The sequence below is a fragment of the Pongo abelii genome, chromosome 12, assembly GCF_028885655.2.
Source record: "Pongo abelii isolate AG06213 chromosome 12, NHGRI_mPonAbe1-v2.0_pri, whole genome shotgun sequence".
Lineage (NCBI taxonomy): Eukaryota > Metazoa > Chordata > Mammalia > Primates > Hominidae > Pongo > Pongo abelii.
The window spans coordinates 117296187-117323066 of NC_071997.2; the positions used below are offsets into that span (position 1 = coordinate 117296187).

At 36.8% G+C, this 26880-nt stretch overlaps 1 protein-coding gene across 2 annotated transcripts in view; it reads left to right on the forward strand.

Annotated features, from left to right (window-relative positions):
• NBAS (NBAS subunit of NRZ tethering complex) overlaps positions 1-26880 on the forward strand; it is a 395596-nt gene that overhangs the window by 24818 nt on the left and 343898 nt on the right. For both annotated transcript variants that reach the window (XM_024242131.2, XM_054548369.2), the window contains exon 9: positions 1162-1260. In XM_024242131.2, the coding sequence (XP_024097899.2) occupies positions 1162-1260 (99 nt within the window). The remainder of the gene's footprint in view (positions 1-1161; positions 1261-26880) is intronic.

Below are 26880 nucleotides of genomic sequence, written 5' to 3' on the forward strand. Positions count from 1 at the left end.
CAGTCATCCCTCTGTATCTGTGGGTTCTGCATTTGTAGATTTGATACTGTGGATTGAAAACATTAAAAAATTGTGTCTGTATTGAACATGTACAGACTTTTTCTTGTCATTCTCTGAATAATATAGTATAACTACTATTTACATAGCATTTATATTGTATTGGGTATTATAAGGAATCTAGAGATGATTCAGAGTATACAGGAGGATATGTGTGTGTTATATGAAAATACTATGCCATTTTATTTTATTTTATTTTTTAATTTTTATTTGTTTATTTCTGAGACGGAGTCTTGCTCTGTCGCCCAGGCTGGAGTGCAGTTGAGTGATGTTGGCTTACTGCAAGCTACGCCTCCCGGGTTCATGCCATTCTCCTGCCTCAGCCTCCCAAGTAGCTGGGACTGCAGGTGCCCGCCACCAAACCTGGCTAATTTTTTTGTATTTTTTAGTAGAGACAGGGTTTCATCATGTTAGTCAGGATGGTCTCGATCTCCTGACCTCGTGATCTGCCCGTCTTGGCCTCCCAAAGTGCTGGGATAACAGGCGTGAGCCACCGCGCCCAGCCTACTATGCCATTTTATATCAAGGGCTTGAACACTTAACAGATTTTGTTATCCTCTGAGCATCCTGGATCCAGTTCCCCAAGGATGCCTAGGAATGACTGTAGTATGTACTCTTTTATCTAAGTCTTCTTTCATTCATCATATTTTGAGATTCATTCATATTTTTACGTACATCGCTAGTTTATTTCTTTTTACTGACAATTAGTATTTTATTGTATGAATAGGTCATGATTTTAAAAATCCATTCTTCTATTGATAGAACCCTGTTTCCAGTTCTTGGCCACTGCAAATAATGCTGTTACAATCATTCTTGTACAAGTCTTCATGGATATACATTTTCATTTCTCTTGGGTCAATATCTTCAAGTAGGATTACTGGGTCATAGGGGAGACATAGTTTATTTTTATAAAAAACTACACTTTTTACCAAGTGGTTTTATCAATTACCTTCTCATTGTGACGTATCCGAGTTCTGGTTGTTTTATATCCTCAGCAATATTTGGTATTGTCTGTCTTTTAAATTCTAAACATTTTATTGGGTATTTAGTGATATCCATTGTGGTTTAATGGTATTTACTTCTTACTTACCTTCTTAAATTTAGTGTTGGAACAAATCAGAGCTACCAAGAAAGTCACTGTTTCAGCTTCAGTAGTCATTATCCTCATGGAATCAACACAGCTATTTACCACCCTGGTCACAGGTAAGTAACCATTTGTTCTCATACTTAGTGGAGTATTAGGTGGACATAGAAATGTTGGCATAGATTCAGATGGAAGAAACTATTCTGATTCTTATGTTGACTTCTTAATTTCCTCCTCTTGTGCATAGTTGTCTTTAATATCTATAATATTGTTGTCATCTGATTATTCATGCTTATCCATCTGGCTCACTGATCTCTTCTGAGCCAGATGGGGCACTGGGAATATTCAATGAGGAATTTATTCTCCTCTTTTAACCCCCAGACCTTATTTTTCTCATCTGTAAAGTGAGTATGATACGTAACTCAGAGAATTAGTGAGAGAACTAGTACTGTATATAAAGTGCCCTCACACAGAATGGCCTCAGTAGATGCTACTTCCCTTCTTTCTTTCCTTGCTAGTTACCGCTGCACTGATGTTGCACAGTTCCTTCTAGCAACTGTGTCCCATCATTCACATACACCACTTTCTTGTGTATTTGCATCTACATTGAGGCTTACTAGAAACCTTATGGCATTTTCTACTTCCAGTGGTTTCTCCCCTTTAATTTCGTTATTTGAGAACAGAAGCCACATTCATTTTATAGGATAGCCAAGCTAAATGTTTGCTTTTGTCAATGGGAAGAGTATCAAATTTTGAATAAGACAAACCTAACTTGAGTTTTTGAATTTTGAGACTTACTCTTGTTTATTGACAAGTCCTTAACTTTGACTGTCAGTATACTTAAGTCTTTTTGATTGGAAATGTATGCAAGTTTGTATTCTATTCAGTCATATGTCTGTGTTTAGTTCAGGACTTCATTATTATGAAATTTTTATACACACACACACACACACACACACACACACACACACACACACACACACACACACACACACACACACACACACACACACACACACACACACACACACACACACACACACACACACACACACACACACACACACACACACACACACCCCCCCCCCCCCCCCCCCCCCACCGCGAAGTCCTCCTTGCGCTCTTCCCTGATCCCATTGTCTCCGTTCTAGAGGTGATTACTGTCCTGAGTTTTGTGTATATGATTTTCTTGCTTTCTTTATAGTTTTATCACTTATTCATATTTAGTTTTGCTGTTTTGACTTCACGTAAATGGAATCACACAGAAGACATACAAGTCTCACTTCGTGACTTCCTTTTTGGTGCACGTTTTGCTTTAGTTTATTCATTTTTACCTACTATTTAGGACATTTCATTTTACAAATAATTTGCAACATATTTATTCATTCTCCTATAGATGAAAATTTGGTTTGTTTCTAATTTTTTTGTTATAAAGATAGTACTGTGGTAAAAATAATTTGCATTCCTCTGATATATATGTCCAAAAGTTTCTATAGGATATACAACTAGGAGTGCCAATGCTGGATTGTCAGGTTAGTACATCTTCAACTTTACTAGATAATGTCAAATGTTTTCCAGATTATTCGTACCAGTTTACAGTCCCATCAGCAGCTTATAAAAGTGTCTCTCGTTTCACATTCTCATTAGTACTCTTGATGGTGTGAGACTTTTAAATGTTTGCTGATTTGGTAGGTGTAAAAGAACATGTCACTCTGGTTTTCATTTGTACTTCCCTGGTTACTGATGAAACTGAGTAGCTTTTCATATGTTATTGGCCATTCATGTTTTCTCATCTATGAAATACTGGTTTTGTTTCTTTTCTTTTGATAGGGGGTTTGTTGTTGACATTTTTATATAATCTAGATATTAATTCTTAGTCTATAATATGCATAATGAGTATTTTTTTTTTTTACCAAGATGTGACTTTTCTTAAAATTTTTTTTCTTATATTTACATTTTATTTTTATGAGTTGTATTTGCACATAATTTCAAGGGTTTAGTTTTAAAAACTGACTCCTCCACCCAACTTCTTGCTTTCTAAAGGTAACCACTTTTAGCTATTTTAATTGATTCTTTTGATTGTTTTCATACATTTAAATAAAAAGCTTACATTGTACTTCTTGATTCCAATTTTACACAATATTTATTTACTTCCCTTTGTGGAAGATGGATATTTAGTTTTCTTACTTTACCATGAGTATGCACAAAGAATTTTCGCTTTGTTCTCCTGTTATGTTATATCTTATGTTAAATCCTGTTATATCATAATTTTATAGTATTTTTTTTTTTTTTTTTGAGATGGAGTCTCACTCTGCCGCCCAGGCTGGAGTGCAGTGGCGCAATCTCGGCTCACTGCAAGCTCTGCCTCTTGGGTTCATGCCATTGTCCTGCCTCAGCCTCCCGAGTAGCTGGGACTATAGGCGCCTGCCACCACGCCTGGCTAATTTTTTGTATTTTTAGTAGAGACGGGGTTTCACCCTGTTAGGATGGTTTCGATCTCCTGACCTCGTGATCTGCCCACCTCGGCCTCCCAAAGTGCTGGGATTACAGGCGTGAGCCACCGTGCCCATCCTATATTATGATTATTATTATGGTTATGTAGATGATACTTCCAGGTAAGGCAAGAAGCTTGTATAGTATTTCATGATTTCAATGATTTTCCATATTTCATGATTTCAATGATTTTCCATTTTTATTTATTCATTTATTCATTCAACAAGCATTTATTGATTTCCTACTCTGTGCCACATACTGTTCCAGGTGCTTAGGGTATATCTTCCTCGTGGAACTTTTCGAGGGAGTGACAGACAACAAACAATGAATATAAAGTATGTGAGGAGCTAAGTATTATGGGAAAAAAATAATCAGAGCTGGAGAGTGGAAGGGTGGGAGAGTAGGGGGCAAGTTCTAGTTTGAAATATGGTGGCCGCATTACCCTCATTGAGGAAGTGACTTGCAAAGACTTGCAATAGGTGAGGGTATTACTAGTTTCTAGGTATCTGGGGGAAGAGTATTCTATGCAGCAGGAATAGCCAAAGCAAAAGCCCTGAGTTGGAAGTGTGCTTGGCATTTTCTAGGAACAGCAATGAAGCCAGTTAGGCTGAAGGAGATAGTGACACAGAGTAATAAGGTGAGGTCACAGAGAGCGTGGTGAGTGCTGAATCATGCAGGGCCTTGTATGCTGTAGTAAGACCCACCTAGTAACTTCTTACTTATTTATTCTCCTGGTAGTTAATAATTCTTTTTAATTTGCCACGTTTTGAAATGCACTTATCACAGACTTTCCCCTAAACTCACCCCATAGTGTAAACCTCCTTTTAGGTGTGCCGTTTGATCATCTTGAAGAGGTCTCAGAACTTTCTTCTGAGATCATGCGAGATCAGGTGCATTCAGGGTGGTACGGCCATGGATGGAGATCTCAGAACTTTCTGATCTACTCCAGTTTGGATTTAACACCTGCCACATAGCTATTGTCTTGGAATTTCACTTCACCGTTATCCAGAAGATGGCTTCCCTATTTCTCTTTGGTTGCATGACCTGTTTCTCAGATTTTTTTTTTCTTTCTTCGTTTATTTAACTGTTTTGGTGGATCACAACCTCCTGTAACTTCCTGAGAAACAGTACATGAGAAATAATATTTTTTTGAAGCCCTGCATATCTGAAAATGGCTTTATTTTATCTTCATGTGCTTAATTGATCATTTGACCGGATAGAATTGTAGGATGGAAATACTTTTTCCATAAAACTTTGAAGGTATTGTTCTATTTTCTTCTAGCTTCTAGTAGTGTTGCTCTTGAGAATGTCATTGTAATATAAAATCCGTGTTTCTTTCTTTCTCTGCTTTTTGTCCACTTTCTCTCTGAGATCTAAGATTTTCTTTTTTTTTCCCCTGGTGTTCTGAAATTTGGCCATGTTATGACTTGGCGTAGGTTTATTAATATCCACAGTGCTGGCCCTTCACTTTGGATAGTTAATAATCTCACTTTTGGGAAAATTCTTTGAATTATTTCTTGGATTATTTCCTCTTCATTTTTTTTCTTTTAATTCTCTGGAATTTCTGTTATCTAGATGTAGGGTCTCCTAGAATGACCCGTAATTTTTTTCACTATCTTCTGTTTCCCCTCCTTTGTTTTTGTGGAAAAAAGACAAGTAAAATATTATTTTAATTTTTTCTGTATAAATACATGTACTTATTGAAGGAAGTAGTTTGAAATGCTTTTTGAGATCTTTTATACATTGTAATTATTTTTGTAAATTATTGTTTTGGTAAATTATTGATACATGTGATTTTATTTTGAAAAAATCTGTATTCTGGTTAATTTTTGCTGATATATTTCCTATTTTACTAATTCTTTTGTGCTGCATCTCCTTTTTAAATTATTTATCGTGATTTTAGATTTTATTGTTATATTTTTCATTTATAGAAGTTCTCTTTAGTTCTTTTAAAAATCTTTCTTAAGAAAAGAGAAAAGGGAGTTGAAATGAGTATTTAGTGAGCCCCAGGGTGTTTTGAGGTTTAAATATTCAGCACAGTAGGTATTCAGGAGATGATAGGTAAAGTTATTATTTAGTATTGAATAAATGTAATACTGTTAACTTACTCCTTTTGATATGTGTGGCTCCTGTGTTTAAGAGTTAGTTGTTTATCCTTAAGAAGTTTGATAATCAGTTTCAAAAATCTGGCTAACTAAAAAAATTTAAAAATTTAGAAGTATTAACTACAGTAGGTAATCTGAAATAATAGACGTCTGTTTTATTTTGGATATAGTTGAATGTTTATATGTGAAGTTAGAGGTCTTTACATTTTATAATATTGAATGTAATCATATATGCTGCAAGTAATTACACAATTTATTTTAACAAAACACTTGATTATAAAATAAACATATTACAATGATAAAATCATGCCATTTTGATTTTATTTTTGTCAAATTCTTATATAAAGACTGGCCTTTCAGTGGTTAATATGTTAGATCTTGTATTTTCTGCACCTAGCTTCACATTGTCTTGAATTTAAATTTTGCTATTAGAAATGGGATAGACTTTGTTTTGCTGTGACATGCTCAGTTCTTTGTTGTGAAATTTTGCCAAGCCTTGACACTGCATTTACAGTACCCATGGCACTCTGATTGCTAGTTTGATTTCTGTTGAGGGTGACCTCTTGTTTATGTTAACATTTCCTTTGGGATTCCATTTTATTGTTTAAGCGAGATTTCCTCCTTTAAAGTCTTTTTGGGTTTAGTTCAGCTTGATTTTTTGGTTTTATTTTATTTATTTATTTGAGAGAGGGTCTCACTCTGTCACCCACGCTGGAGTCCAGTGCGTGATTTTGGCTTACTGCAGCCTCAACCTCCTGGGCTCAAGCGATCCTCCCACTTCAGCCTCTCGAGTAGCTGGGACTACAGGTGCACACCACCACACTTGGCTGTTGATTTTGGAGAGATAGGGTTTCACCATGTTGCTCAGGCTGATCTCGCACTCCTGAGCTCAAGCAATCTACCCGCCTCAGCCTCCCAAAGTGCTGGGATTACAGGGATGAGCCATCACGCCCTGCCAATTTTGTTGTTTTAAAGTGTAGTTATTAATACCTCACTTCCTCAGCACATATATATATACACTTTTCGAATATGTTTCTTAAAAAGCGTATGTGTTCAGCTACAGAAGTTGTTGGTATTAGGAAGATTGATGAGGTGGAAAGTCCATTCTATCTTTATCTGGCCTGCTTTCCATGACTCTCTTATTTATTGTGGCTTGCTTTGTGGAATGCACCATGTTAGGGGTTGGGGGAGATGTAAAGATGGAGAGCAATTCTGACCTAAGATCTCATATTCTTAGATAGGAAATAATATATATGTGTGTGTATATATATATGTGTGTATATATATATGTGTATATATATATGTGTATATATGTATATATATGTGTGTGTATATATGTGTATATATGTGTATATATATGTGTATATATGTATATATGTGTGTATATATGTATATATGTGTGTATATATGTGTATATATGTGTATATATGTGTGTATATATGTGTATATATGTGTGTATATATATGTATATATGTGTATATGTGTATATATGTATATATGTATATATGTGTATATATGTATATATATGTGTATATATGTGTATATATGTATATATATGTGTATATATATGTGTGTGTGTATATATATATATACATTTTTTTTTTTTTTTTTTGAGATGGAGTCTCACTCTGTTGCCCAGGCTAAAGTGCAATGGCAAGATCTCAGCTCACTGCAACCTCTGCCTCCCCGGCTTAAGTGATTCTTCTGCCTTAGCCTCCTGAGTAGCTGGGATTACAGGCACTTGCCATCAGGTCTGGCTAATTTTTGTATTTTTGTAGAGACTGGGTTGCACAATGTTGGCCATGCTGGTCTTGAACTCCTGACCTCAGGTCATCCTCCTGCCTCGGCCTCCCAAAGTGTTGGGATTACATGTGTGAGCCACCACGCCCGGCCAGTGTATGTATATATATTTTACTGATGTCTAAAATACATTTCTTTTGCTGCATGCTCTATGTGTGTGTATGTATGTATACATATATATACATTTACATATCTAAACATAATATATAAAAACATATTTCATATATATTAAAAATATATATTACATAAACATAATATAAATAATATAAACATATTCATATTATATATGTAAATGTACATATAAAAATATATTAAAAATCTATATATGTAAACTAGAATGCAAGCTAGAAAATAAATGCCTTAAAGGGATGCAGATACAGTGATGTGGGGGTCCAAATAAAGGAGCTACTACTTGCTTGAAGGAGCAGGGAAGCATGACAGGTAGCACTTGGACTTGTTTTGGTGAATGGATACAATCCAGATATGATGGACATTCTAGGCAAAGTGACAATGTTAATAGTGGCAAGGGAAAAGAAGTCATGGTGTAGTTTTGGGAAATTGTAAGTGGTGTAGCTTGGCTGACACTGTAGAGTGTGTGTCTGAGGGCAAGGGAGGTGATAGTGGTGGTGGGAGATAGGACATGGGAAGGGCAGGTTGAGGCCCGTTAATTGGGAGTGGTAAGAGGCAGCTTATTCTTTAGGGGACGCAAATTTTTGAGCTGAGGAAATATGATCATTTGTGTTTTGAAGAATGATCATTCCATAGGGAGATACTAGAGGCTGGGTGACTCTTAGATGATCAGGTACTGGTTCACGCCACACGTAACAAGGACCTACTCATTATCTTATATGTTACTGCTATACTGTCTTTGTACCACAGTTTGGGCACCATTTAAATACACCAAATTTTATTGTTAATTTTTTTCTGTTTTGATGAATATACCCTGCTATAGTTTGAACATCTGCCCTCCAAAATCCATATATTAAAACTTAATGGCCAATGCGATGGCATTAAGATATGAGGCCTTTAAGACATGATGAGGCCGTTAGGACTCCTACCTCATGAGTGCGTTTAAGACATGATGAGGCCGTTAGGACTCCTCCCTCATGAGTGCGTTTAAGGCCCTGATAGAAGAGGCTCCACGCGTTGTCTTTCTGTCTTCTGCCATGTGAGGACACAGTGTTCCTCCCCTCTGGCAGATGCAGCAACAAGGTGCCATTTTAGAAGTGGAGAGCAGCTCCCACCAGACAACCAACCTCACTGCACCTTGATCTTGAACTTCCCAGTCTTCAGAACTGTGAGAAAATAGGTTTCTGTTCTTCATAAATTACTCAGTCACAGGTATTTTGTTATGGTAGTACAAACAGATGGTCACATATCCCATGTCTCCAATTAGACTATCAGATACTTAAAGGCAGGGAATATGTAGCGTATACCTTTGTAAAAGCCACAGCAAATAGTATATGAGCTCTGGCTCTGAGGGCACCTTGAATAAGTAACTCTTATTTTTTGAGTAGAAAAGAAAATTTATATTTCTTTCTTTTGACTTTTCCTTTTTTCTCATTTTCTATTTTGTATTCTTCTTCATACCCCACATTTCTGTGTTTTTTTTTCTTGTCCCTTTTAAAAGAAGGGTATTTTATATCTTAATGCTGGACTGTTTTTGTTTGATTGTTTATTTCATACTGACTACTCCACTCTCTTGATTTGTTACAAAAGTCAATATTTGATTTGTTTTTTCCTGGCATTATTTCAGGAAGGTAAGTGGGACTGTAGGATTGAAATGATTACACACTGAATAGTTATTATGGGATAAATTTCTTTTAAGTCAGATTATACTTATTACTTTTAAGATGTTTACTTTTTGATTCAGGATCTAAGCAATTGAGGGTATTTTTGAGGGGCAGTCTCCATTTAAATAAGAACATCTGTAAAGTTTGATATATTATCAAACCACAGAAAGAGGGCCTTTTGTTGTACAATCATTTACATCTCTTGGTAGCAGTCAGTTTGGAGATGGATGACTGCATTATTGTTTCTGAATGAAGATTGTTGTAAAGCAAGGAGTATGTGGAAGTGGCCTGTTGTGCCTGACAAAAATTTTGCTAGCTTGTTTATATTTTCCATTATGTGGTCTTTTTTTTTAAATGAAAGAAGCTGAAATATTCTTCACATTTTTATTTATTTTCAGTTATTCTAGTAATGTGGGCCTGTGATGTTTATCATCCACAAAGGTTTTATAAATGTGAAGTAAATCAGCTAGAGTTGAATTTGGATAAATTGGTAATATAGAAACTCAGGATTTTATGAAATTCATCGTTTTGCCTAATGTTGCGAGTATTGTTGAAGAAGAGAAACTGAGGTGGTAAATTTGGTAATATGAAACAAAAATTAATTGAGAAGCTTTGGGATAAGCTCTATGAATATGCTGATTTTAACTGTTTTCTTTTTTATATATCCTAACTCACAGCCTAATGAATGTATTTTATCCTCCTTAAACACGCAGACTACCTCATTCCAGTCTTGCTTCCTTTCTTCAACCTACCCCAACACCTCGCTGCCATCTTTTTTTCTATTCTTATTGTTCTCTTTGCTCTGTTGGTTTTAGCATAGATTATAGCCTAATTCTGGCTGAGAAGATTCTCTGATCTCTGCGTTGTTAGAGGAGACGCATTAAGCTTTTTGCTCACGGTGGGTACTATGCTTGCTGGTGGAGATTCAAATGTAGTACCTGCCCTGTAGGAGTTTACACCCGATCTGGGAATCATACAGTCCCAAATTAACACTTAATGAGTTAGGTTCAAATCGAAGACTTCATGTATAGATTTTTAAGTGGCACTTACTGCTTTCAGTGGTATATAACTTTTTAATTTTTATGATTTTGTTCCTATTTGTGTTTTCAATTTTGTTGAAAATTTTTATAAGCAACATCTGATTTTGTTGTATTTCCAACATTTCCTTGATAGCTACAAAAAGGTAGTTAGTGTTTGAAGGTAACTACTTCTAGACCCTAATTTACATTTCAACAAAGTCAAAAGGCAGAGAACGTGCCTACTTTCTTGGGAGAAGCTGTACTTTTGAAAAGCCACTCGTGTTCAAATTCCTTGATGACCCTTTGACACTGATTTCCAGTATGTAATTCATTGATTTTTACTAAATGTATAGAGTTGTGCAACCACTACTACAGTTGGTTCTATATCTGTAGAAAATTTTAAAAATATTTTTTAATAGAGTGTGTACTGGATTAGGAGACGGGAACCCTAAATTCTGTTCTTAGTTGTCCTACTTTCTAGCTGTGTAATCTCAAAGCAAGTCATTTTCTCTTTCTGGACCACATTTTTCTGGCACTGTACTGGGCACAGACCATAATTCTTCAAGCACCAAGGAGGGTCAGTATAGACTACTATGTAGCATTTGACAGAGGAAAATTGTGGTGGAGAGTTTAACAGCAGGCGTTGTGGAAAGATTCATTGTCAGGGATACCTGGCAGGCAACAGCAGGCTTCAGAGACAGGACTTACTTTTCCTGGGAGAACCAGTTTGAGCAAGACTTCAAAAATTAAATTGCTGGTATTGGGATGGAAATTGGAAATTTGGTTTCAGAACCTGGACAGTCATTTAAATCTGGATAAAAGGTAGATGTGGAATAAGCCATATAGGTAGATGCTGAATATATTGTGTTTTTGCAGTGGAGTTGCTTAAATCCACCCTAAGGATCAAGAGGGAATTAAGTCTTCAGCTGATGTTCTTTAGCATCAGCTGTGGGTTAAGGGAAGGAAACAGGCAAGAATGTCCAAGAACTCTAAGTTAATTTATTCATTAGTACTTTTGTTGACATTCTGTACTAGGCCAATGGCTCTTAGCAAGGTGCGGACAGCAGAATTACCTATTGAGAATTAAAAAAAAAAAAAAATGCATACCTAGGTCCTACCCTCAAAGGCTTGATCAGGTGTCCTCCCCTCCAGTTAAAAATCCTTGTGCTAAGCTCTGGGAGATTTAATAGGATCAATGGAATAATGACTAGGATATCTTCCTTGCTTGGAAGTTGCCCTAATGAGGGATAGCAATAAATTTCATTTAGTTGCCATCTCCCTTCCATTGGTTGTAGCTGCCTAAAAAACTGGGCCCATAAGAAGCTAAGATTGATGGTTGACACAGATGTAGAAGTAGCAGAACTGGATATTCATCTTCTCTTGTCTGTCTGCATGGGGTGGGCATGTGTATGCATGTGTGTTTATTCTGACTTCCTTGGAAGCCTACAACATGCCAGTCAGACTGCAAAGGCACTTGTTGCGGGTAGGGGTGACAAACATGAGTAAAACACAAGTTCATGTCATCAAGATTTGATGCTCAGAGAGAAACAATTTTCTCTTTAGCGAGGTTACCCTAATACAGAAAACTTCAAAGACCCAGAAAACTGAATTTGTCAACCTTCAGAGAGGATATCACACTTAGGGGCTAACATAGCTCAAAAGATCGATGTAAAGAAAAAAGCATCAATGAGCCAATTTAATATTTTATTTTGAAAACTAAAACATGGACCAGGACACTTGTCTTGATAGACCTATGTGGGAATCTCAACTGTAATCAGAAGTTTGTTTAGTAAGCACAGGCAGCAAAAGTAGTGTTATAGTATTGACATTTAGCTGAAGTACCTAGATTTTCCATGTCTACAGTAAGGAGAGCCTTGCCAGTAGAACTTTATACTTAAATTCCTTTTGCCAAGAATCTTCTAATTGACACATGTATTTGTTCTTTATATGTATTTATAGCTAGAGAATATTTGTATACATATATTTTATAAAACCACATGTATGATGCTTATATGATGCTGCTAACTCTCCCCCCACCCCTACCCCAGTTTGGACTGGGACATGTAATAAGTGTAGGCACACAACCTATATCATCACATTTACTCAAGAATATCTGCCTTTGCAAAACCTGTGTGGGGCATCTTGTACCCCATAGCACAGTTAGGAACCACCGCCATCATCTTGACAGCCAGGAAGTCACTCCATTTCAGGTATTATTTTATCTTTTTCCATTCACCACGTGTCTCCCAAATAGGGCAGCAAGATGGCTTTACGTTTTACATGCACAAATGTTTTTAATTTAATTTGTGTAAAAAATCTGTGGGGTCACAGAGAGTAGTGGTTATTATAAAACACAGTTATTTAGCTTTTATGTGCTAACTTTAAATCAATGAACAAATAAAAAGATGATGTAAATGATACCTTTAATATGCCAAAAAATAATTTGAAAGAGGTACACTAGTGTCTGAAGTTTGAGATATATTTCCTACCTTAGTTACCTTTTTTTCAGTGTTCACTGCTAGTAGATAGAAATACAGTTTGTTTGTCTGTTTGTTTATTTATTTATTTATTTATTTGGAGACAGAATCTCACTCTGTTCCCCAGGCTGGAGTGCAGTGGCGTGATCTTGGCTCACTGCAACCTCTGTCTTCCAGGTTCAAGTGATTCTTCTGCCTCAGCTTCTCGAGTCTCTGGGATTACAGGCGTTTACCACCACGCCCAGCTAATTTTTGTATTTTTAGTAGAGACAGGGTTTCACCAAGTTGGCCAGGCTGGTCTCGAACTCCTAACCTCTGGTGATTCACCCATCTTGGCCTCCCAAAATGTTGGGATTACAGGCGTAAGCCACTGCGCCTGGCCTATAGAAATACAATTTATTTTTGCACAGTCATTCCTTGGTATCTGTGGAGGCTTGGTTCTAGGACCCCTTGTGGATACCAAAATCCACAAATGCTCAAGTCCCTGATGTGAAGTGGCGTAGTATTTGCGTATAATCTATGCACATCCTCCCGTGTATTTCACATCATCTCTAGATTACTTGTAATACCTTATCCAATGTAAATGCTCTATAAATAGTTGTCATACTATATTGTTTAGGGAATGACAAGAAAAAAAAGTCTATACATGTTCAGTTCAGATGCAACCATCCATTTTTTTTTCCTGAATATTTTTCATCTGTGGTTGGTTGAATCCACGTATGCAGAACCCATGGATATGGAAGACTGGCTGTACAACTGATCCTTGAACAACACAGGGTTCAACTGCATGGGTCCACTTATACACAGATTTTTTTCAATAAATATATTAGAAATTTTTTATGAAGATTTGTAACAATTTGAAGAAACTTGCAGATGAACCATATACCTTCGAAGTATCAAAAATATTAAGAAAAAGTTATATATGTCATGAATGCATAAAATATATGCAGATACAATTCTATTTTATTACCATATGATATACACAAATCTATTATAAAAAATTAACATTTATCAAAACTTATACTTACAGACCGTGTATGGCGACATTCACAGTCAAGAGAAATGTAAACAATCATAAAGATGTAGTATTAAATAATAACTGCATAAATTAGTTGTGGTAATACTGTACTACGGTAATAATTTTGTAGCCACCTCCTGTTGCTATTGCAGTGAGCTGAAGTGTTGCAAATATCCACTTAAAATGTTGCATGACGCTGATCATCTCCAAGTGAGCAGTTAGTCTCTCCAGGAAATTGTGTATCATAGTAAAAAGTAATCTCTCCAGGTTCTCATCGTGTTTAGTGTATTTTTCATCGTGTTTAGGGCAGTACTGTAAACCTTGAATAATGCCATGGGACCCATACAAAGTGTCACTAGTGATGCTGGAAGTGCTCCCAGGAAGCAGGGAAAAGTCATGACATGACAAGAAAAAGTTGAATTGCTCGATATGCGCCATAGGTTGAATCTGCAGCTGTGGTGCGCACCGTTTCAGATAGATGATCGATCTTGTAAACAGACTATGTAAACATACAGTATTGATAAATACAGTACAGTACTATAAATGTATTTAATCTTATGATTTTTCTTAGTATTTTCATTTCTTTAGCTTACTTTACTGTAAGAATATAGTATGGAATAAATATAAGACATATGTTAATAGACTGTTTTTGTCATCAGTAAGGCTTGGGTCAACATTAGCCTGTTAGTAGTTAAATTTTGGGGCGGTCAAAAGTTATACGTGGATTTAGCCTGCTTGGGGGCTGGCACCCATAACCCTGTGGTATTCAAGGGTCAACTGCATATTGCTCCTATGTTAAACTTGGTTATTAATTCTCATAGTGTTTTAATGGAATCTTTTGGCCATATTTTTTACCCTTACCTATTCTATATATTCTTATAGGCAGCCTTATCCAGACCTAATGGTTTTTAACCACTTGAATGCATATGTAGTATCTTTGAAGTCTGTATCCCAGAAGTTACTCGTAGGCCACAGAGCTATTTATTCACTCGCTTACTGAACATCTTTTACTGGATAGCTCACAAGTACCTCGTACTTATTGTATTCTGTGTTCATCATTGTCCTCCTTCAAACCTGCTTCTTCTCATGTATTCCCATATCTTGATGTATAATATTTCCACCAGGCCAAAACTTGAGATTTATGTTAGATAATTCTCAACTCATGATCTTCAAGCCTTGTTGATTCTTCTTCTTTAGTATGCCTCCTCGTCCCCGTTTCTAGTGCCATCCTTATACTTCAGACCCTGATTACTTCTGACCCAATTACTTATCAAGTTGTTTCCTCCTCTTCCTCTAATTTCTTTTCATTTCTGTTGCCAGAAAGAATTACAGGTCTTAAAGTACAACTCCGATCATTTACTTCTCTACTTAAAAATCCTTCTCTGATTTTCTTTAGCCCTTGGGTTAGATATATAACTTCTTAGATTAGTATTAAAGGCACTTTGTGGTTTGGCCTTTAATCTGTCTAGCTTCCTATTACACCCTCTCATGTTTTCTTTGCTCTGTGCCAATGGTCAGTACACTTCCCGTAAAGGGGCAGATTGTAAATATTTTAGACTGTGCAGGCCATATGGTCTCTGTTATAACTACTAAACTCTCCTCTTGTAGTGTGAAAGCAGACATGACAACATATAAAATTCACAGTATGGCTGTGTTCCATAAAGCTTTATTTACAAAAATAGGTGGTGGGCTGAATTTGATTTGAGGGGCTGGAGTTTGCTGGCCCCTGGTCTAGGTAACTCTAGGCATGTGTAAATTTCTGTATATCTCAAAATGTCATTGTTGTTTTTAAAGGCAAACACCCTGTTGTAGAACTGTATCATTAGTCTCAGCAGTACGGTGCTTTGCATGGAGTACCTGTCAGTAGATTTTAGTTAAACTGTTAAATATACTTGACGTTGTCAAAGCATATAAAGAGAGAAAGCAATACTAATACACTAGAATGTAAGTTCCATGAAGGCAGAAACTTCCATCTGTGTTATTTACAGCTCTATTTTCAGCTTTTAGACTAGGGCTTGGCACATAATTGGTGCTCAATAAATATTTCTCAGTAAATAAATGAAAGCCTGACTTTGGAAGAATTAAAATGTAAGAGCTAGGTAGAACAACTGTATGAATGGAAGGTCTAAAACAGGTTTTTTCCAAACTTTTCTTTGGTGAAATTACAGTGAGACTGTAATTTTACCAGTGATTCTTTGGTCACATCTCTTCAGGGTAACCAAAGAATCAGAACAGATGTTGCTATAAGATGGGCTTACCTCCACCAGCTGGGTTGAAGAAGGTAGTGTTAAGATTGCGGTCAGTTAATAATATAGTAATGCCATAAGACTGTTAACTCCACAAGGGCAGGAATACTTGATTTCATTACACAGTATTTCCTACACTGCTAGATTAGCGCCTTGCAAGTTTTGGACACTTTCTGAATTGACATTGAATTGACTTCAATTGAAGTTAAGATTATCATAGATGAAATTAACTTTATAGAGCCTTTACTGATGACCAGATACTTATATATGCTGAATCCTACTCATCACAATATGAGATGGTTTCATAACTGCTATTGTGTATGTAGAGAAACCTAAGTTCCTAGAAGCTTAAGCAACTTTCCTAAGAGGGCATGACTGTTCAGTGGTAAATTCATGTCTTTGATTCCCATGCCCAGTAAGCTTTTCTCTGGCAAACTTTGGCCTGTGGGCCAAATGTGGCCTGTTTTTAAGCATAGATTTTATATTTTTTAAATTGTTGAAAAAAACCTCAAAAGAATATTTTATCATACATGAAAATTATATGAAATTCAGATTTCAGTGTTTATAAAGAAAGATTTATAGGAACATAGCCACACTTTTTTTTTGTTTTACATATTGTCTGTTTTTTTTTTCATGCTGTGACATAAGTTAGTAGTTGTGAGAGACCATATGGCCCACAGAGCCTAAAATATTTATAAACTGGCCTTTTACACAGAATGTTTTCTGCCCCCTATTTTATGTCATCCAACAATCTGTCTGAGTGTGGGTCTAGTTCTGTTTGGGAGGTAGAAAGTAGGGAGTATTGAACTGAGTAGATTTTTTCGTAGTTCTTTTTTTAGAGACAGGGTCTTGCTCTGTCTTTCATGTTTGAGTGCAGTGATGTATGTGATCTTGGCTTGCTGTAGCTTCTACCTCCTGGGCTCAAGTGATCCTCCCGCCTCAGCCTTCTGAGTAACTGGGACTACAGGCACGTGTCACAACATCCAGCTAATTTTTTAGTTGTTTGGAGCGGTGGGGTCTTGCCATGTTGCTCAAGCTGGTCTCTAACTCTTGGCTTCAAGTGAGCCTCCTGCCTGGGCCTCCCAAAGTGCTGGAATTACATATGTAAGTCACTGTGCCTGGCCTTTCCATGCTTCTTGATTCTAAACTCTAAATTGTATTTAAAAAAATTTATAGCCGAGTACCACTCAGTTTTAAATATGATGCTCAGTTATCAAATTGCCAGGGAATGATTTCGTTAATGAACTAAGAAGTCCAGGAAAAATTCTCATGTTTTGTCTTTAATAATTAATCATTCAATATAATCAGTTTTCTGTGATTATTCTTAAGCACATGTTGACTAAATAGTCTGATGCTTCATAATTTGGCCTATAGTAAAGTATGTCTTTTAGAGATCATGTAACAGATTCAAACATGAAGTAAAGCAGTGGTTTTCAAAATGTGGTCCCTGACCAGCAGCATCAGAAAAACTGGGGAAATGGTTAGAAATGCAAATTCTTGGCTGGATACAGTGGCTCATGCCTGTAATCCCAGCACTTTGGGAGACCAAGGCAGGAAGGTCATTTGCACCTAGGAGTCTGAGACCAGCCTGGGCTACATAGGGAGATCCCTGTCTCTACAAAAGTTTAAAAAAAGAAAAAAATTAGCCAGGCACGCACGTGCCTGTATTCCCAACTACTTGGGAGGCTGAGGGTGCGAAGATCGCTGGAACCTGGGAGGTACACTGCAGTGAGCTGTGATTGCGCCACCACTGCACTCCAGCTTGGGTGACAGAGTGAGACCCAGTCTCAAAAATTAAAAAAAAATAAAGAAATGCAAATTATTGGAGTCTGTGCTAGACTTCCTGATTCAGATGCTCCAGAGTGGTGGCCCGGTAATCTATTTTAATAAGCCTTTTAGGTGATTCTAAGCCTTATGTTATATCTGAGAACTGCTAATGTAAAGTGTCATGATTATATATGCTTTCTTCTTATAAGTACCTTAATAAATAAGGATAAGCAGAATTTAAAATATTTAGCTAGCAGGATTTTTGTAGTAAAGAATGTTTAGGATATGCTACAATGAATTAATACTGAGAACATTTCAGTTTTCACAAGTTATGTCTTCTAGCTGTGAAGTAATAGGTGACATTTTTTGAGCCCTTACTTTGCCAAGTGTGGTCAAAGGAGTTTTAAATTTTGGGATATGAGGAGTATTTTCTTTCTTTTTCTTTATTACTGGTTGTATGCCTTCAGCACACTGGTCATTGGACAGATTCCTTCCTTGATTTTAAGGAGTTTTAAGCCACTAGATGGCAGATTTTTCCAACATTTATTAGATTGAAGAGCCTTCTTAATAAGCCATTTCTAATTCTTCTTGAACCAATTTTTAGTGTAACTTTTTTTGTTAATTAAAAAAATTTAAATTGCTACATAATAATTTTACATACGTATGGTATCTTAATATATGCATACAGCGTGTAATGATCAAATCAGGCTATTTAGGATCTCCATCACCTGAAACATTTGCCATTTCTTTGTGTTGGGAACATTTCAAATCTCTTCTAGCTATTTTGAAATATACGATAAATTATTGTTAACTATAGTTACCCTACTATGCTATCAAACACCAGAACTTACTCCTTTATCTAACTGTTTGTCTGTACCCACTAACTTTCACAGTTCATCAGTATCACGTATAGTCTGCTGCATAGGGGCTTGCATTCTGCCCATACTTTCCTTTTCTCATAATTGCCCTGTTTACATCTGTGATACTGCCCCCTGTTCTTCTCTGGCCTCTGCCTTTAATCCTGCCCCTTTAATTCACTCCTCCTTAGGTTTTTTCACTCCATCAGTCAGAGTTTATTTTTGTTGTCCGATACCTGTGTTCCTGCTTTGAGTTTTTGACTCTTAGAATTTTAGAGCTGGAAAAGAGTTCATCCATCATTTGGTTCAACCTCTTCATTTCTCAGGTGAGAGAACTGAAGCCTAGAGAAGTTAAGACAAGGACGAGGACTAAGTCTTATTTATCTTTGTGGCACTGTAGTTCTTGGCACATAGTGCCCAGAGAGACGTGTCTTTTGAAACAACCGTGGTAAATGCTCTAAAGGATACAAAGATGAATTAGACACAGTGTCTGCACCCAAATGACTCCAAGTGTAGTAATGGAGGTATGATTTAAATAACTGTTACGTGATAGAAGGTAGAGCATGAGTAACTTCTTGCCCAGAAAGTTAGCAAGACAGAATATTTGTATTGTTAAGGACCTTTTGGAACCTTCTGCCCTGTTACTGCCCATTTCTCCTTTAGAGGCTGGAAGGACTCAATGCAGTTCTTACAGTTCTTTGAACACACCATTTACAAACTCATCTCTTGTGTTTTTATACATCATGTTGGCTTAGAATGCCGTTGGCTTAGGAGGCTCTTTACCTAACCCCTTTATCTGTCTGGGAAATTGTTTAACGGATGAACGTTTTGCTGGTGCTCCCCTGCGCAGCCTTCTTTGACCTCTTCCTTTGTGCAGTTAATGTGTCTTTTATGCTGCTTTTGTACCTAACTGAAAGGTTTCTGAAGAGGTCTTGTGCAGTAGTGGTCAGTGCTTACTGGTTATTTTACTTGTGGTGGATTCTGCTCGTATTTATTCCTCTATATGAATTCATTTCCCTGGCTGTTTGAGAAAAGGAAGATACAGAAGGAATGCAAGCCCCCTAACTGGCACACCATATGTGATACTGGAGAAATGTGAGAGTTAAGAGTTATGCTGAACATTGATTTCCAAAAAATTAGAAGTAGTTTACTAAGATGTTTCTTCAGTGGCTTAGCATATTCCTCATTGGTTATATGCAGTTTAGTAAATGTTAATGGAGTGAAAGGAATGTCTCAAGATTATATAGTTTCTTTTTAGCAAAGGTTAGTTGAACTTGATACTTCTGATTCTAGACCCATCATTTTCCTGCTATTTTCCATAAAATTTGAGGTTGAAGAGTAATGGCTCTGTGTCCAACTCTTCAACAAGGGTTGGCTTGGCTCTATGTCCCCACCCAAATCTCATCTTGTAGCTCCCGTAATTTCCAGGTGTTGTGGGAGGGACCTGGTGGGAGATGATTGAATCATGGGGGCGAGTCTTTCCCATGTTCTTCTCATGATAGTGAATGGGTCTCATGAGATCTGATGGTTTTAAAAAAATGGGAGTTTCTCTGCACAAGCTCTCTTTGCCTGCTGCCATTCCACGTAAGATGTGCCTTGCTCCTCCTTGCCTTCCACCATGATTATGAGGCCTCCCCAGCCATGTGGAGCTGTACGTCCAATAAAACTCTTTCTTTTGTAAATTGCCCAGTCTCGGCCATGTCTTTATCAGCAGCGCAAAAATGGACTAATACAAAGATTATTGGGAAATATAATCTTTTTCTTTCTCTTTCTCTCTTTTGTTTTTGTTAAGGGGAAGTAAAGTTTTGCTAATTCATTCCCATGTCGTGTGCTTTAGTGTAGAGGATTTAATTTGTATTATAAAAATTCCATTTTACTGTATCTTCATAGGATAATTTGAAAATATTTGCTTCAAAATGTTATTTTGAAATTAAGCACTGAAAAGTCAAATATTCTATATATTTAAGGATGTAATGGTTACCACTGCATGTAAGTATTCCAGGTGGAGGAATTTAATGCAAAAGCAAGTAACACTAATGATATAAATTATTTGCTACAGTGTTAGCTTTTATAGACTAAATTTCTTAAAAAATCTAATAATTATTTTAGTAGTAAGTCCCAGTCCCAGAATACTTAAGATATAATCATTAATGCATATACAACCTCAAAATATAACAAGGCAAATTATATGATAATTTCCTTTTGAGTATTACACTAGACTTGTGGGTTGATGCAACGTGTTAAAGCCAATTCACTGTTTTTTTTTCCCCTAGACTTCATTAACTAGAGAAATTTATGTGCGTAATTTGGGACATTGTATCTTGATGTGCTTCTTTTTAAGTTAAAAAAAAAGGGAGAGAGAAGGAGAAGTACAGAGGATGATGTAATATACAGATGGTCCCCAACTTGCAATTTTTTTAACTTAAGACTTTTCCACTTTATGATGGTGCAGAAGCAATACACATTCAGTAGAAACTGTACTTAGCATTTTGATCTTCTCCTGGGTTAGCAGTATGTGTAGGATATTCTCGTGATGCTGGGTATGGCAGCAAACTGAAGCTCCCAGTCTACCATGCAACCATGAGGGTAATGTGATCAGATCACGAGGCAAGCAAACGATACTCTATATACTGTGTTGCCAGCATGTTTTGGATATTGTGTTGTGTGTTTTGACATCCCATCACATGTATAAAACACCCTTTTTTCACTTACAGTATTTTCCATTTACAATAGGTTTATTGATTACCTGATCATAAGTCAAGGAGCATCTGTAAACCTATGTACCTACTACGAGCAATTAACAAATATTAAATGTGTCTTTCTTTGACCTAAGATGTACGTTTATGTGTGTGTGTGTGTATACATTCACAGACATATATAAATATCAGAGACAATAATACAAACAAAATTCCCTACTTCCATTATTTTGTCTCACTTTCTCCCCTCTAGAGGCAGCTGTCATAATTTTGGTGTGTGACCTTCCAATATATATTTTTATATTTGTTCCCTTCACATTGTATATGTTTTCCTGAACAATTTTTTTGTTTATTTGTCCATCCCTTTTAAATATTTGAAATATTTCTAATTTTTCAGCTTTATAAATAGTGCTGTGGGGATCAAAAAACTACCTATTGTGTACTATGCTTATTACCTGGGTGAAGAAATAATCTGTACAACAAACCCCCGCGACACACAATTTACCTATATAAAAACCCTGCACGTATACCTCTAAACCTAAAACAAAAGTAAAAAAAACTAAAAAACAAAACAAGTTTCGCACTAAATTTTTTTTTTTGGCCAAAAGATGAGTATACCTGTGCAAGAATTTCTCTATAGTTTCCTTAGAGCAGTTTGTGGGGTAGTTGGTTGTGTGCGTTTATTTGATATTGTCAAGTTGCTCCAAAATGATTGCTTCAATTTGCAATCTCGCCAGTAGTTTTTAAGAGTTACTAGGCCCCTAAACATTCTAGAGGGTGATTGGTGTAAATCTGTGTTGTTTTAATCTGCATTATTGGCTTTTGGATTTCTTTTTTTGCGATTTGCTGTTGCTTATCCTTTGTCTACTTTCCTTTTGAACTGGTTTTGGGAGATCTTTATAAATTCTGCCTACTAATGCTTTGTTAGTTCTGTGTGTTGTAAATAACTTCTCCCAGTCTTTTTTTTTTTTTTTTTTTTTGAAATGGAGTTTCACTCCGTAGCCCAAGCTGGAGTGCAGTGGAGCGATCTCGGCTCACTGCAACCTCTGCCTCCCAGGCTCAAGTGATTCTGGTGCCTCAGTCTCCTCAGTAGCTGGGTCTACAGGTGCACGCCACCACACCTGGATAATTTTTTGTATTTTAGTAGAGACGGGGTTTCACCATGTTGCCCAGGGTGGTCTTGAACTCTTGAGCTCAGGTGATCCACCCACCTGGGCTTCCCAAAGTGCTGAGATTACAAGCCCAGTCTTCATTTTATGGATGGAAGTTTTAAATTTTAATATGGTCAAATTCGAGTGAGAATGTCTTAATGATGGCAGGGTAGGAAAATGTTAACAGGTCAAGATGCACAAAGCCCAGCTCATAAGTGAAAGATTGATGAGCATGAACTGAGCTGGCTCTTCTTAGAACTTATTTTCTTATGGGAATTCTGTGTTTTTCTAGTTTCATTAAATCAGTTTGTTCAGTTCCATGAAAAATTCTTACAGGATTTATGTGAAATTGCATTCAATTTGTAAATTAAGAGGAATTGCCATGTTTAAAATATCCACCAAAGAAGATAGTATCTCTCCCTCTTCATTCATCTCTTATAACTCTCACAAGCTTGAAATTTTCTTCTCAATGTTTCCTTAAAAATACCAAATTCTTGGCTTAGCATTGTTTTGTCCGTTTTAATCAGTGTGACCCCACCTTTCCCTGCCTCCATTGCCATGACCCTTCCCTTCTCCCCACCTTATCTCATCATATCTTACTGATGAAACATAGAGTGAGGACAAGCAGTGAGAAGATGGGTCTCTTTGTACCCTCTTCACTCTGTGCTTCCTAATGAGAAATGTGGACTTTCATTTCACAGCCCCTCAGCAAACATTTATGGAGTATATTGTGCTGAGTTTCAGACTCTTCTCTTCCGTTGACTGGCTTTTTTTTTTTAAGTTACATTGTTTTACCAGTGGAACTTTATTTCTCCTCACTTCTGGCCAGTGTTGCCCTGGAAGCCTGTTCTGAACACTGTGATGATGATGGAACGTGTTTATTTACTTGGCCAATCATCACCATAAGCCTGCTTTTATTTTTATTTTCTTAATCACTTGTAGATTAGTTCTCGTCAACATTGTGAGTCTTATTAAATAATAAAGTAATGGAGTCTTGAATTGGGTTTGATACCCCTTGGGGTTTTTCTTTGTTTGTTTGTTTTGAGAAAGTCTTGCTCCATCACTCAGGCTGAAGTGGTGGCTCGATCTTGGCTTATTGCAGCCTCTGCCTTCCAGGTAGCTGGGACTACAGGCATGCACCACCATGCTCAACCCCAACTAATTTTTGTATTTTTTGTAGAGACATGTTTTCCAGGCTGGCCCCTTGGCATGTAGAACTGAAGAAAAACCCTTCAGTAGATTTAGATTTGCTTATCATCTTCAGATTGGTCTGTCATCTTTTGTGCCACTAATTTCATGCTCCCATGTGTTCTTCCTTTTTTTTTTTCTGTTTTAGAGAGTGAGCTTTTAAATGCAGAGCACATGCCTTCTTCATCTTTGTACACTCAGTGCCCTGCACATTGCCCTGCACTCAGCAGCTGCCAGTTGCCTGTTCTGTGAAGATGTTGATTGAGTTATCTCCATTTCTTCCCCTTTAAACATACCTGAGCACCCGTGCCTACTTGGATGTGTGAACACCTATGCATTCTTAGAGCTGGAGCATCAGTGTCCTAAAGCTGCCATCTGTCTGATTGGAACAGCACATGATTCGTTTCATCATTCTGCTGCTTTTCCACTTATTCTTCAGTCTGGCATGAATGGAGGAAAGTATCTGGGAACAGATACTGAATCCCTTTTGTTCTCAGGGGATCTTAACCTTTTCTAGCCAGTTTAATCCATGCATGGCTATGCTATTTATCAGAATTCATAGAGAGGAAGTGTCTTCCAATACCCAGGACATAAAAAATCTGGATTATCACTTAGGTCTGTAACTCCTTCAGTAGTCAGTCAACTTAAAGTTTCAGACATATGTTAATATAAATTTAATTAGTAGAAATTATATATTATAAATATAATAATGTTTACTATATTATATGTTTTTAATACAAATATATATGTTGGACATTGATCAAAGTGACATTATTTCAGTTATCAAGGAACTGTTTTATAATGGCCTTTGGGAATTTATTGAATTCTTAAATAGTGATATTGATATAGTTTATTGAATTCTTAAATAGTGATATTGTTTTCAAATAGAGGTTCAATAGAGGTTACTGTTTTAAATAGTAGGTTACTAGTTTTTAAAGGTATGTTTTATGAATCATGTTTTTGGATTGGAAAAACGTTGTGATTAAATTCTGAACTTTGGATATTCCAAATTACCCCTTTTGTTTCTATTTATTCAGAGGATTTTTTCTTATCAAATGGACTTTTGAGAAAGAAATTTATGGAAAATTTGAAGCATGTACAAAAGTAGAATAGTATACTGATTCCTTAGTGCCTGTTATTCAGTTTCAACAATCAGCTCATGGCCAGTCTCATTTTATCTGTATACCCAGCCATTTCCCTATCCACCCTTGCCTGGATTATATTGAAGTAAATCCTGGACAGCATATTATTTTATCTGTAAATATCTCAGTGTGTATTTCTACAAAATAAAGACTCTAAAATATAAACATGATACCATTAGCACATCTAAAATAATTAACAGTAATCTGTCACTATCTTCAAATATCCAGACTGTGTTCTCCCCTTCCCCCGCCTCTTTTTTAGACAGGGTCTCACTCACTCTGTCACCCAGGCTGGAGTTCAGTGGCACGATTATGGCTCACTGCAACCTCAGAACTCCTGCCCTCAAGCAATTCTCCCACCTCATCCTCCCGAGTAGCTGAGACTGTAGGTACCCATGACTACACCTGGCTAATTTTTTTTTTGTAGAGATGAGATCTCACTGTGTTGCCCAGGCTGATCTTGAACCCTTGGCCACAAACAATCCTCCCACCTTGTCCTCCCAAAGTTTTGGGATTACAGACATGAGCCACTGCACCCAGCCTGTATTTTCTTTTAATTCATTGATCTGCTTTCCATATCCTCCTTCTATCTGTTGTTCTTTTGCTTTGATTATGTGTATGTGGGTTCTGAAAAAAAAAACCCAGGCCATTTATTTTGTATTTTCTCACTGTCTAGTTTTTGTTGATTGCATCTTTGTAGTGTTGTTTAAAGTATTTTTCTTTTTTCATCAATATTTTCTCCAAATTGAGAGTTAGATTCTGAGGGATAATATGATTTTATCTGCACTAGATATACCCCTTTTTTGTGAAATATTTTACTGTAATAGAATCATTTGAGAAGAATGAATGCTCTGGGCAAGTAATACTCATACTACTAGCCTGACTTTGGACCACAATCTCTTTTGTCCTGGTGAGCAGGGTTAATTACGTGTTAGCTCTAAGGATTTGCTTAGGGTAGGAACAACCAAAATAGGTTGCTTCAAGGCATCATCTCAAAGTTTTTTACTTCCAATTTGCTGAGATGAAAATTTGTTAGAGCCGCATATAAAGGCAGTAGGGAAAAGGCTTTGTGTGTAGGCCCAAGCTGTGTTTCTGTGAAGAAAGTGCATTTGAATTACTTTATGGTTTTTGAGATTTTGAATTGGGCTACATTCCATAATTAAACCTAGAAGGATTTTGTACAGTTTCGAAAAATTTAGATCTAAGAGTATATGGTAGAGATGAGTTCTTTAATTGTTATTGTTAGCTTAGTTCAGAAACACTTTAGAAAGTGAGTTGTCAAATGAGAAGAGGGCTTTTAATGGCATTAGAGTGTGACAGGTCATCTGAGTTTTGGGACTGGGAAAGAAAAAAGGTATATATTCATTTTCTATGAATCACAAACTTGGTGACATAACACAAACTTACCCTGCAGTTCTGGAGATCAGAAGTCTGAAATGGGTCTCACTGGGCTAAAATCAAACATATCCTCAGGGCTGTGTTCCTTTCTGGAGGCTTGGGGAAAATCTATTTTGTTGCCTTTTCCGGCTTTTAGAAGCTTACCAGATTCCTTGGCTTGTGGCCCCTTCTACCTTCAAAGCCAGCGGTGACCAGTTGAGTGTCACATTACATTACTCTGACATTGACTCTTCTGCTGCCCCTTTCTACCTTTAAGGATCCTTGTGATTACTTCGGGGCCACCTGAATAATTCAGGATACTCTCCCTAAGTTCAAGTCAGTTGATTAGCAACCCTAATTCCATCTACAACTGTAAATCCATGTAATAGAACATACTCACAGACTGCAGCGATTAGGACATGGACATCTTTTGGGGGCCATTGTGTTGCCTGCCACACAAGGTGAACAAAATTAACAGAAGGCAGGTGTTGCTTTCTACAATAATATAGTGCTTTTTGACTACTCTTGGGCATATACCTCCACTGGTCTTGAAGAGTCCGTATTGAGAGCTCATGGTGTTATGTCACGAGGTACTGATATTTATTTTATA